Genomic DNA, 13,686 nt, shown 5'->3' on the forward strand with positions numbered 1-13,686 from the left:
CCCTTACGGCACCAGGGACATAAGGGTGGTCCTGGTGAGGGTAGTGAAGGTGGGGGTAACGCACCACTAACCACCGCTAATGAGTTCTTTATGGTCGGAGGGGCTGGAGACACCATCACCGAGGCAGGAGAGGATATTTGGTCCTTAAGGAGGATAATGAACCAGTGTGGTGGTGACTTACCTGTACCTGGCCGAGGCTACCTGGGCTAATGAAGACGTTATACTGGACTGTTTTGGTGGGTGGCAGCAGTGTGTGTGTGTGTGTGTGTGTGTGTGTGTGTGTGTGTGTGTTCAACATCTTATAAAGAGGAGAGGAAGTCACATGGCTCTACCTCCCATCCTCCACCACCTCCACGAAGGTTGTGCCCGGGCGTGAGCGTTGTACCTGGCGTGAGCGTTGTGCTGGCGGGCGAGCAGTTCAGGGTGGAGGTTGTGGGCGAGCGTGAGCTTGGGCCGGGCGTGGAGGCTTGGGCTGGCGGGGAGCGTTGTGCCTGGGCGTGAGCGTTGTGGCCGGGGCGTGAGCGTTGTGGCCGGGCGAGCGTTGTGCCCGGGCGTGAGTATGGGCCGAGCGTGAGCGTTGTGGCCGGGCGTGAGCGTTGTGCCGGGCGTGAGCGTTGGGCCGGGCGTGAGCGTGGCCGGGCGTGAGAAGTCCGGCGTGTGGTTGTAGGCCGGGCGTGAGCGTTGTGCCCGGGCGTGAGGTTGTGGCTGAGCGCGGACGTTGTGGCTGGGCGAGCGTTGTCGGGCGTGGGCGCTGTCGGGCGAGCGTTGTGGCCGGGCGGAGCGTTGTGCCGGACGGAGCTGCCCGAGCGTGAGCGTTGTGGCCGAGCGTGAGCGTTGTGGCCGGTGTGGCGTTGTGCCCGCGTGAGCGCGTTGTGGCCGCGGAGCGTTGCGGCCGGACGTGAGCTGCGCCGAGCGTGAGCGCCAGGCTGAGCGTGAGAGCAGTCGAGCGTGAGCGTTGTGGCTGGGTGAGCTAGGCCGGACGTGAGCGTTGTGGGCTGAGCGAGCGTTGTGGCTGGCGCGTGAGCGTTGCGCGGACGTGAGCGTTGCGGCCGAAGCGAGCGTTGTGGCTGAGCGTGAGCGTAGGGCCAGCGTGAGCGCGTTGTGGCTGGTAGAGCGTTGTGGCCGGACGTGAGCGTTGCGGCCGAGCGAGTACAGGCTGAGTGAGCGCGGCCGCGTGAGCGTTGTGCCCGGCGTGAGTTGCCAGGCGTGAGCGTTGCGGGCTGACGAGCGTTGCGGCCGAGCGTGAGCGTTGTGGGCCGAGCGTGAGCGTTGTGGCCGAGCGTGAGCGTTGTGGCTGAGCGTTGTGGCGAGCGTGGCGGTCGAGCGTGAGTTTCTCTGAACCAATAAGACACTAAACAGAACTGAAAAGTCTTACATGTCATAATAATAATAATAATAATAATAATAATAATAACAATTAACGGTTTATTGAAAGAGCTTCAGCTGGAAGGCTGAAAATATACAGTTACATATTTGGAATGGGTATGAATTACAAATAATATAAGTGACATAAGTGACACAAATAAGACATATAGTAACCTAGATGGGGATCAGCCCAACTACAGTTCATTTCAACATAGTGACAGTGTAGGGAGCAGTGTTTACTGGGAGTGAATACACTGATTTATTACATGTTATTGATAATTTACAATGGTTGGGACTGGCTGTTTTATAGCGACTGTTCGTGCACGTATGGGCTGGATGCGGTTGTGGTGTCGAACAGCAACTCGGACAGGATCTCAGGTGGGTAGGGGCCGGTGTCGGGGATGGTGAGAAGCTTCTTACCAAATTTGCAGATGAGGCCGTGGTGATGGTCAGTGAGAGCCGAGAGGGTCAGTGTGTTCAGCGCTTCTTGATATGTGGAGTTGGAAGGGGAGAGAATAATCTTGCATGCCCTCTTTTGCACTTTTCTAGGTGTTTATGTTGTGTGGCATTTAGGGAGGAAGACCAGGTAGGGGAGGCATAGGTGAGCTTGGGAAGTATGAATGCTGAGTAACACTGAGGAGCTCGGGTGCAGGAACCTGAGGGACCTGAGTTGGCGGAGGAGGTGGAGACGGAAACTGGAGGATTTTGACAACTTCACTGACGTGTGGTTTCCAATTTAGTTTGTTGCCCATGCATGTATGTATGCACCAAACAGGAGGTAGTACCGCCCGGGGAAGACATTGCGCTACACTGTGTTGTCTAATGGTAGACCCTGCTGCCATATGTGACCAAGTCCCAGGTTGATGATCTGACTTTCTGCTTCATTTACACACAATTGCAGGGTCTTAATTATTTCTCTTACTTTGACAACACAACATACATATATCGTTTCTCACTATTGATCTTTTTTTATTTATTTATGGTTCTTTATCATCGAGTTTCATAAAGAATTAAAATCGTTTAGTTAGACAAAATCCTCACTCTCACTTATCACCGTTGACGGTTTACTGAAGCTGCCAGCCAGCCTACAGGTAACTGAGTGGTTCAACAAGTAGGTCACCTCAAACTTTGTTCTATTTCCGCTAAAATGGCTGTTTATTTACATTCGCCGAACCGTGAGTCAAGTGTTACCAGGAACGTGACCCAAAAGCCCACACTATCTAAGGCTTCTCGTCAATATCGTCTTTAAGAAAATATAATGGTTTATACCCACTATTTTGTCTAGTTCCCATTATGTGTACTGTCAGTTAACGATGATCTAACCTAACCTAACCTAACCTAACCTAACCTAACCTAACCTAACCTAACCTAACCTAAAACAAACCAAACCAAACTTAATGAGAAGTAGACAGACTGAGATGTTCCCAAAAGAAACACACAACTTTCTAGCGCCTAACAAGATAAAGTTTGAAACACATGTCAAGCATTAACTAAAGTGTTACCAAGTGTAAATCCCAGAATGAGGAAAAATATAAAAAATAACATTGAATTTTTCTAGATATGTCATTATTATATTAAAATTCAAACTAACATATGCCTTAGAGACGATATATTCCGTAATAACTACATAAACTATAAAATATCATCATTGATATCACTTTAAACTGTTTTTCATATATGACCTAATTCTTGCTAAATAACAACAGTAGAACAAAGGATTAATCTCACCCATAATAATCATTGTGTTTTTTTTACGACTAATGAGACAATTATCACTATTTAGCGGCACATACAGTGCTTTGTTTTTCCTCGTAATGATCTCGAGACGATTACTTTAACGTACAAAATACATTATGGGAGAGGTGGGGGAGGTAGGGGGTGGGAGAGATGGAGGAGTGAAGGTGGGGGTGGTGGGGGGTGGGGGGGTGGGGTGGTGGGGGGCAAACACTTTTAATAATAATATACTCAAGATGGAAATATTGAAATACTGTTGTTATATCCGGGTTAAGTCTATCGTGTGTTGGTATGCGTTACTCTTGAACAGCATAAATTTAATAATATCGAGGAATAGTTAAGAAGAATATCTGTAAAAAGAAACGGTAACAGTAATCATTCTCAAGGGACATCATATAATTCTCCCTGTTCTGTTGATATAGTTATTGACACTCGGTATAGTCGCTGTTACCTCATATATACAACACTGTTAGTCTATGTTAACACGTGGGAGGGCAGGAGTGGTGGAGAGAAACTTATGGCAAAAATATATGAACCATTTCTTGAGTTTACTAAAATCGTCATCATACTAACAACTTCTCTTGGGGTGTCTGGGGAAGGGGTTCTGTGTGTGTGTGTGACAGAGCCATCACTTCCTCAGTCAACCTAGCTACAGAAAACTCCACTTTCCCCTCCACAAGCCATCACCTGTATAGATTAACCTTCCATAGATCAAAGAAATAGGCCACGTCAACCTTAATGACTTTTTCCAATTTTTTTTCTCCCTCCTTCTAAATGACACAAGATGGAACTCTATATCCGTCATCATGGGAAAATTTCACTTCGTATCATAATTCATCGTCTTTATCTACTTTTCTGTTTAAGTCTTTTAGAATAGAAGTAAGTACCAAGGATATTTGACTTTCTTGACGGATTTGTGGAATGGTTGATGAATGTGAGGCAGGAAGGGGATAACTTTGTGTCCAGACTATGAATCAGAAAACGAATTGAAATTGATGAATTGTGGAAAAATATATATAGAGAGAAAGACAGATAGAAAGAAAGAAAGAAAGAAAGAAAGAAAGAAAGAAAGCGGCTTCGTTTGAAAGTTGGGTGAGCAAAATCTACACTGATTAATCTCGTTCTAGGAGTCCCTGCGGCGTTTCAGTCTTTATAGGATTAGGTCTTTGAGAGGGCAGGTAAAACTTTATATACAGTAAATTAATAACTGTGAGAGGGTACAGATTATGGTGGGTACACACACACACACACACACACACACACACACACACACACACACACACACACACACACACACACACACACACACACACACACACACACACACACACACACACACACACAGAGGATTTCCAAAGTGCTGTAAAACCTCAATTTAGCGGACTATATAGAAATGAAAGTCCATTATATCGATGGTCCGTTATATATGAAACCCAAGCTAACGGATTATATGACGAGGGAAGTCCATTATATAGAGGTTTCACTGTATCTCATGAGTGAGTGTTTGTCCTAGTGTTATAATAGCCTTGTGTTGTATGGTTATAATAGCCTTATTAAACTAGACAAAGGAAGTAATTATCTTTATGTTGTTTAAGTTATATTAAACATTAAAATATACGTAAAAGAAATGTAATAAAAATACACAAAAATATAATCCTTTTATTGTAATTTTTAATATAACGATGATGTAAAAAAATACGAAAAAATAGTCTCTTTTATTCTGATGCTTAATGTAAGTAATTAAACAAATAAATATATTATTATTTTGTTTAATGTGATTTTTAATAATATATAAATAGATGTTTATTAAAAGAAACATTATTAAAGGCAACACAATATTTATCTTTTACTAAAAATGTTTTTATCGCAACTTTTATTTCTTCTCAAATATTTTAACCCTTGAGTCACCTTCCCTTCACTCTCAGCAAAGTTAAAGACACTTATGCAAAACTTTCTCTCATTTTATAAACCAGAGTTTTTTTTTTTATCTTAATTTTCTCCTTCTTTTACTCAACCTCTATCTCAAGTACTTATACCTGAGAGAGAGAGAGAGAGACACCTGTAGTTCTGTAAGTGTGTGACTGTCAGTAAGATATCAGGTGGTGTCTGTCTACGTGTGTGTGTGTGTGTGTTTGTGTGTGTGTGTATGTGTGTGTGTGAGACATCCAGTCCTATCCCATCAAACACTGCCTTGAGTTGGAAAAAATAAATCCAATTGGTTCCTAAACAGAAACAAGTCAGGTTAGTTAGTGTGAGCGGTGGCAGGGGAGTCACTCAACACCTGGTCATTAATGTTACTGAAGTACCGAGTAACCCAGAGGTATAATGGACTTGTAAGCCAATAAGATACAGGTTTTGTGAGGACGACATAGATCTCTGAAGCTTATGTCGCCTTAGTGCTGTTGTTACATGGAGGTAGGATTAATTAATTCAATTTTGTCACTTACAGCGGCTAGCACCCCATACTCATCCCGTAAGCGGCAACGCAAATTGATTACAAGAGTCGAGTTCACAACGGGTCAGAATAACTAACCCCCTTGGTCAGGATATTATATCATTAAATGTTACACAGTATTTCAAATAAATTCTTTGTTTAGTTCAATACATAGAGGGTAACTTATTGGAAACTGTGTGAGTACAGGAGTGTGAGGCAGTATGTCTGGCCGCACACTTTGTTATTCACATTAGCGTGAGAAGTATTCAAGCACATAGTGTGTTTGGTTCTATACATGGGAGATGGTATAGTTACTAAGTGTAAAAAAGTGGATACAATCTTAATATGTCGGCTATCACTTTATCGTTCTGTAGGGAGGAGGAGAGGGAAGGGTGGCGGAGGGGGTGAGGGAAAGGGGGAAGGAACGTACTATGGTTATATGTAGGTTATGGTATACGTGAAGGAGGGAGGGGAAGGAGGAGGAAAGGAAGGAAGGAAAGGGGGAGGGAAGGAGGAACCTACCTGATACAGAGACATACCTGGGTTGGACTTCAGCCATCCATGAAGTATCAAGTCAATCACGAGAATAGTTACTATTAATGACTATTGACAGTAAGGTAAATAGTTTAGCAGAGAAGTGTGTGAGTGTGCGACTCTTAAGACCGTTGAGAATAACACAGTATAAACCTCTCTGTCCATTATTAAAGTCTCAAGGTGAATGAAAATCAATAGAAAACAAATATATTGGTTTTATGTATTTAATATATGGCAGAAGAAAAATATCACCGTAGTTAAAGTTAGACCAGAAACACCATCAGAGGCAAGAAGCACACCCTAAGGCCCGGGGCTTAATGAGGCTCCTAAATAAATCTGGATATGAAATAATTTTTTGGGTGGACCAAGAAAACGAAAACTCACCCACGGATTTCTTGCCGCGTCTGCTCATGTTTGGATAAATAATTAAGTGTTTACCGGTGTTCACTAGTCTTCACCGGCCTCTGGTATTTGCTAAACACTTCAAAGGTGTTCCACTTACGCTCACTTTTCGTCCCTGATGCAGATTCACTAGTTTGGAAACACTAACATTTAATCACAACACGGAGGTCAAACGCTTAGGAGGTTATACCACCATCTTGTGTTTATATCTCATCGGGCGAAGATCACACACACACACACACACACACACACACACACACACACACACACACCTGTTCTCTGTGCGCTGGTCATGGTGTGGCGCGTACAAAGAACCCCTGTCTAGGTGTGGCTAGTACAAGGAGCCCCTGTCTAGGTGTGTCAGTACCCTAGACCGTGGTGGTAGAAGTGACTGGGAGTGTTGTGAGTGGCCATCATGTTTGTGAGAGCACTGCATGCCGTAGGTAGTTATTGCACCAAACCTCAGTAACCAGAGTGAATCATTTACCGATATTTATAACAAGAAGCGAGTGACGTAAACAAAAGCAAAATAACCAGATGATCTTACACCCTCAATGTTCAATGTCTGCAGTGTTGGAGGTCGACCACAAACTTAAACAACAACAATATTTATGTTATGTAATGTTTGTGTACAAGATAAAGAGGAATGACTCTCCACTGTATATCAGAAAACTGCATTAAGTGATTAATGATTCGCCAGTGTTTCAAGACAAGGCTCACTGACGCTCCATCAAATGGCAAATGTTAATGGTATATTTAAATTCAAAGGTCAGATGTAATTCCTTAGTTTGGTGTCGTATTGCTTAACGTTTGATCAACAATGCCAGAGATGCCCCCACAGTCTAGAATAAGAGAAGAGGTCAGGGCTGTGTACTCGTTCGCTCGCTCGCCTCGCTCGCCTTGAGGGTGGTACTGATGATGAAGCAGTGGAATAGCAATCAGAGCAAATAACTAGGTGGGGAGAGGTGTAATCTACGTAAGTTCTTGTAATTAAAGACTTGCATTACGTATAATCATCGTTACTTCCACTTTATGTAATTAATGTCGTTTTTAAGTCTTAATTAACCCTTTAGATTATTAAGAACTCTCTCTCATACCTTGTAATTACTCTCACCTGTATTCACCTTTCCTTAATAAACAATCACATTCCTCGAAATTTTATGGACAAAATGGACCAGGTGAGGTTCTCCGCCATCTGCCTTGTTGCCTTTTATTCATCAAAGCATCAACAAATGATAGAACATGGGCAAAAAGTGGACAAAAAACCCGCAACACTTAGGTATACTTTATATACTACGAGATAACCAATTAAAGGGATATATTTGATCATTGTGTAATAAAAGGTAAGACTATTAAGAGTTTACCTGGCTTACTGTATCATTAATTACGTAACTCACTGAATCAGGTTTCATTGAAGGAATCTTGAGAGTTGACCCTTAATTCTTCTGTTTACAAATGAGTTTTTAATGGGTTAATGATAGTTTTGTGTTGGAGATCTTTTATCATCTATTCTTGTGCGTATAAACCTCTGCCATGCGTAATAGCGACCAATGACAACATCCTGAGTGACACGTCTTGACATTACTACTCAAAATGTCATTCCTGTCTTGTCCATAAAATTATTCAAAACTGACTTTACATGAGGAATCTTAATTTTAAAATGGAATTACTCACTCGTTAAGGAAATTATTATTGCTATGATTTACGTAACCCATAACGGACAGTGGTACTTGAGGTAAGGTCTCGCTCGTTCGGTGGGATCGATCCTGGGAGCCGAGTTACGATAACTTTCCCTGGATATATGACAACGAGAAAGGCTGTGTCTGGCTGCTGCATTTATGGTCTATTGATTCTCCTGCTTTCTGTTTCATCTTTATCACATTTTTTTCTTTATTTTATTTATCTTTTCTCTCTCTTCCTTTTCCTCTCATCTCATCTCCTCTCTCACTCTCTCTGATATCCCCTCTCACACACACGGAGACAACGCAGGGAAACATATTAAAGCTCAGTAGGTTCTCGGTGTCACCAGAAGTTACCAAAGTGTGCTGCTGCGGGTGACAACGTGAGAATTTACAGGAACATTAAAATCGTTTGGTTGAGAAAAATAGGACAAGAAACCTATTGAGAATTAAGGTTTATTGGGAGATTTGAGTTTACTTGGAAGATCTTGCGGTTTATTTTAAGATCTTGTGGTTTATTTGAACGATCTTGCGGTTTATTTGGAAGATCTTGCGGTATATTTCGAAGATCTTGAGGTTTATTGAAGGTCTTGCAGTTAATTTGGTTAGGTTAGGTTAGGTTAGGTTAGGTTAGGTCAGCAGATCAGATAAACAAAACACCTCTGTCACTTTATGGCAAATACAAAAAAAAAAGAATTACCTTGTTTTTGTATTCAGTTAAACATTTTTAAAAAGCTTCCCTAACCTTTGGTCAGCGACAGTTAAAAGTTTCTCAGCTTAGCGTGTCCAGGAACTAGGATTTACGGGATTTTTAAAACTTCACAAATTCGTAAACCAGACAAGTGAGTGGGGGTCCGCTGGCTCTCTCTAAGTGGTCCAGCGCTGTGACACAATCCTTTAAACACACAAAAACTTGGCTAAGACTTATTTGTTTTTTCTCTGTACACATTGTAATTTTCATCTCAACAATACATATATTTATTTTCTATTACAACATCAATGACAAAATATACATGAAATCTTAATTATATAACCACTATACATATATATATAATCATTACTATAGCGTAAATTATAAATATATATATATAATTTCTTTGGTATATTAAGTCCACATGATATCTGATTACAAACGCAACGTGAATTACATGAGAGCATTGTACTACCAGTGTGAAAAGTGAAGTGCTTCCTGGTCTGGTCACTGAAGCTCTGGGAGATATTATATGACTTGAAAAAATAAAATATGTCCATTGTATAATATATGTAAATTTGCATACCTGGAGGATGTGTTGAGAAATAACCCACATTGTTTACTGTGTGTGTGTGTGTGTGTGTGTGTGTGTGTGTGTGTGCCATCAACAGTAACCCTGACAGCTGAGATACACAGTACACTACATATCAAGGTGACTTTAATTAGATATACAGGTAAAAAACACAAAACTGACAAACTCAAAATCGAAAATAAAAATGAGTCAATGTCAGGTGATTTTAACATGTCGACGTAATAACTATTTTACCGTGATGGTATTTTGGGGTAATTACGCTTAAGAGAAACAGACAGACAGACAGACAGACAGACAGACATAAACACTGGGGGGGGGGGGACGGGAATGTTATTGTTATTCCCATGTAGTTGACAATAAATCAAACTTTTGTTATAAATGTATTGTATAAAAAAAAATAGTTTGTTTGATGGATAAATATAGTTGTTTTAAAGTGAGAATATATATGAGTCAGAGAGAGAGAACTAGTCGATATTATTGACGATTTAAGAGACTTTTAGAAACATAATATTTTTAAAATAATAAGTAACTTTTTTTTTATTTAACCCGTGAGTGTTGAGTAAATAATAGTGAGGGTGTAGTGGTCTGTGAGTATGGTGAGTATGGTGAGTGTGATGAGTATGGTGAGTATGGTAAAGTATGGTGAGTGTGGTGAAGTATGGTGAGTGTGGTAAAGTATGGTGAGTGTGGTGACGTACGGTGATTGTGATGAGTATGGTGAGTGTGATGAGTATGTTGAGTATGGTGAGTGTGATGAGTATGGTGAGTGTGGTGTGTATGGTAAAGTATAGTGAGTATGGTGAATGTGGGAAGCTGATGGTGAGACAGAAACAGAACAATACTGACCAAAATGACAACAATTAAAATGATGACAATTTAAGTAACGTCTCTAAGGCAGTGGAGGTGTTATCATAAAGACAGTGAGATTGAAGAAGACATCACTACAACGAACTGATATGGTGTAGAGTATGGTGAAGGTACACAATAGTCTCTCAGCACCATACCAGTGGGATCTTTGTGTTATAATGCAATGGTACTGGCTATAAAGGTATGCTTGTATTAAAGACTACTTAATCGATGAATGTGGTTTGGGTGTTATGAGGGCAAAGGAACGGTTAGATACCTGAGCAGTCCCTCCCTCCCCCCACGTACCACCACACTATCGGAATTACATTGAGAAGACGTACAGTGCATATACAGATTTTATTCAAACTTAACCTATATAGAAGTGGAGTTAATTCATTGTGATTTAAAATTACGGGATCTGAGAAAATAGAGAGGAATAAATATTGAGAAAAATCTGAAGAGGTTTATTGACGTTTAATATGGAAATCTAGGACATTACTCCTTCTCCTCTGGGAACACTCAGTGGGTGACGAGGCAATGAAGACAAAACAGAAGGACTTGATTTAGACGTCAATCTATAGCTAATGGTATATGTAGCTGCATAACAAAGCCTTCACCATTGTAATTCATATGATGGATGTTCTTTAATATGCTTTCTGGCTACTCTTTTCGCATTTAACATTATGTGTGGGAATTACAGGGCGCTCTTTGTGCTGAGTTAGTGCAGGGACCACCGCCCCCCCTCCCCTCCCATCTGAGGTTACTGCCACTCGCACTCAACCTCAATCACATACGAGACTGTAACATGGCATGGTAGGAGAAAATTGCATTGTTTGTATGTACCGTGAGTGTTTGTGACGACAGCAGAGACGAACCTTACCCGTCCCTGAGCTGTTACACACACACACACACACACACACACACACACACTCGTCAATTACTGTATATATTTTACTTACTGCAAATGATACAACCAACTGGATTAAATTTAAATAATAAATTATAATCCATATATAAATTGTATTGATGATATTATTCTCATTTCTCTTATAAGGTATAGCATGATGGGGATATAGATATAAATGAAGTGTGTATTCAGCTCACGGGAGTAAACAACTTGAGAGGTTAGTTCCCTTGTTATAGAAAATATGACTCCAATTTTTGAGGTCACCAGGCCAATTTATATGATTTATTCCATATCATAAAGGCTATTTTTTTTATGTGAAAAACCACAGAAATTGTGTAGTCTTGAAACTGTCTCGTCAGGTTCATAACAAAATCATGTGACGAAAGACGTGACATTCAGTCTCAGAAGACTCTTGATATTATATTTACCGGTGGAGGTCCTGTTTTTCTTTTTACTCTTACCTTTAGATATTATTTTTGCTTCACCCTGAGATCATAAATTCTACCAAGTATTGTAATCATTTCGACGACCCAATTGTGAGGATGTATTACCTGACATTTACCTGAACAGTGAACATATGATCCCCAGGTTACTTCACCTTGAGATTGATTAACTTAAACCTAACCTAACCTAACCACAAAACAAAATACACATAGGAGTTCCTTTCAAAACAAAACACTTAAGATATAATTAACTTATCATGGGGAGAAAAAGCCAACTAAAACGTTCCCCAACTTGCAAGTGACATTAAGGTGAATTGCATCATGGAATTTTTACAAAGACGAGAGTGTATAAGAAGCAGTTTTCTATATACCTCTGATCACAGCTTCCTCCTACACACGTCTCGTCTCATAAAACACTTCCTCTCCTCTTCCTCTTCGTAAACAGAGAGACGTGTGAGTAGACAAGAACAAATATGAATGTTAAGGGCAGGAGGGTTGAAGCCATGTGAAAGAAAATGTAAATTAGTCTTTCTTGGATAAATTTGGGTTAAATTAATTATGGGTACAGTTATGAGTATGGTTGATAGTGGTGTGTATGGTTGATAGTGTGTGTGTATGGTTGATAGATGTGTGTGTGTGGTTGATAGTGTGTGTGTATGGTTGATAGTGTGTGTGTATGGTTGATAGTGTGCGTGTGTATGGTTGATAGTGTGCGTGTGTATGGTTGATAGTGTGCGTGTGTATGGTTGATAGTGTGTGTGTATGGTTGATAGTGTGTGTGTGTATGGTTGATAGTGTGTGTTGGTTGATAGTGTGTGTGTTTGGTTGATAGTGTGTATGGTTGATAGTGAGGTGTATGGTTGATAGTGGTGTGTATGGTTGATAGTGTGTGTATGGTTGATAGTGTGTGTATGGTTGATAGTGAGGTGTGTGTATGGTTGATAGTGAGGTGTATGTATGGTTGACAGTGAGGCGTGTTTGGTTGTTAATGTCTCCCTGTACTCTCTCTCTCTCTCTCTCTCACACACACACAGATTTTGAGAGTTGAGCAGTGACTTGCCTTAACTTTACAATTCTTCTTCTCTCAGGTATTGCCTCCCTCTCTTATGGTGTTGTGGTGTGGTATGGTGTGGTGTGATGTAGTGTGGTGTGGTGTGGTGTAAGGGTAGTGTGTGGTGTGGTGTGGTGTGGTGTAAGGGTGGTGTGTGGTGTGGTGTGAAGTGGTGTGGTGTGGCGTAATGTGGTGTGGTGTAAGGTTGGTGTGGTGTGGTGTGGTGTAAGGGTGGTGTGGTGTAAGGGTGGTGTGGTGTAAGGATGGTGTGGTGTAAGGTTGGTGTGGTGTGGTGTGGTGTGGTGTAAGGGTAGTGTAGTGAAGGGTTAGGGTATTGTGTATGAATATTGTGGTGTTGTATGCGAGTAGTGTTGTGATCTAAAAGAATGGTGTAAAACCAGACCAGCTTAAGCGGCTACCTCACAGTCTGTGCTAGAAATAGATTCACACCGACTGTTACATCCAGGTCCTGTCATAAAAACAGTCATAAACATTTTCTGTTAATCTTTATTCAATATTTTTCTATTTTTTCGTAAATTTCAATTTCATTAATTGACTCGAAAGGTTTTTTGTTCAGATTAAAAAGGTGAAACACTTTTTTTCGTATGTTTGGATTGTGTGGATGTGTGTGTGTGTGTGTGTGTGTGTGAGTGTGTGTGTGTGTGTGTGTGTTATACATGAACAGAATCACACACACACTCACACACACACACACACGCACACACACACACTGTACCCGTGTTCTCCATTACATAATAAAATATTTCACCGTGGCAGGATTTACCTACACGTATCTCGACAAACACTGGACAGAGCTGCGTGGCTCCTCTTGCAACATGATCTGTACCCAGTAGAGCCTGAAGAAATTTCTGAACATTGTACAGCTGCCTTACGCTAGTCCTGGGTAAACCTTCCTCCTCATCCCTGGGGAAAATATGTAGGAGGTGGATCATTTGTGTCCTGGTGGAAGACGAAATGTTTTCTGGAGTTTTATAGCAAGAGATTAAA

The 13,686-nt window shown here is 41.1% G+C and overlaps 1 protein-coding gene across 1 annotated transcript; it reads right to left on the reverse strand.

Annotated features, from left to right (window-relative positions):
- Positions 1–385: 385 nt before the first annotated feature.
- LOC121865608 (mucin-1-like) lies at positions 386–1,335 on the reverse strand (the record flags this gene model as incomplete). Its single annotated transcript, XM_042365132.1, has 1 exon — positions 386–1,335. A coding segment is annotated over one exon (950 nt), but the record flags the coding sequence as incomplete, so codon positions are not given.
- Positions 1,336–13,686: the final 12,351 nt, after the last annotated feature.

The sequence above is a fragment of the Homarus americanus genome, unplaced genomic scaffold, assembly GCF_018991925.1.
Source record: "Homarus americanus isolate GMGI-L3 unplaced genomic scaffold, GMGI_Hamer_2.0 scaffold36529, whole genome shotgun sequence".
Lineage (NCBI taxonomy): Eukaryota > Metazoa > Arthropoda > Malacostraca > Decapoda > Nephropidae > Homarus > Homarus americanus.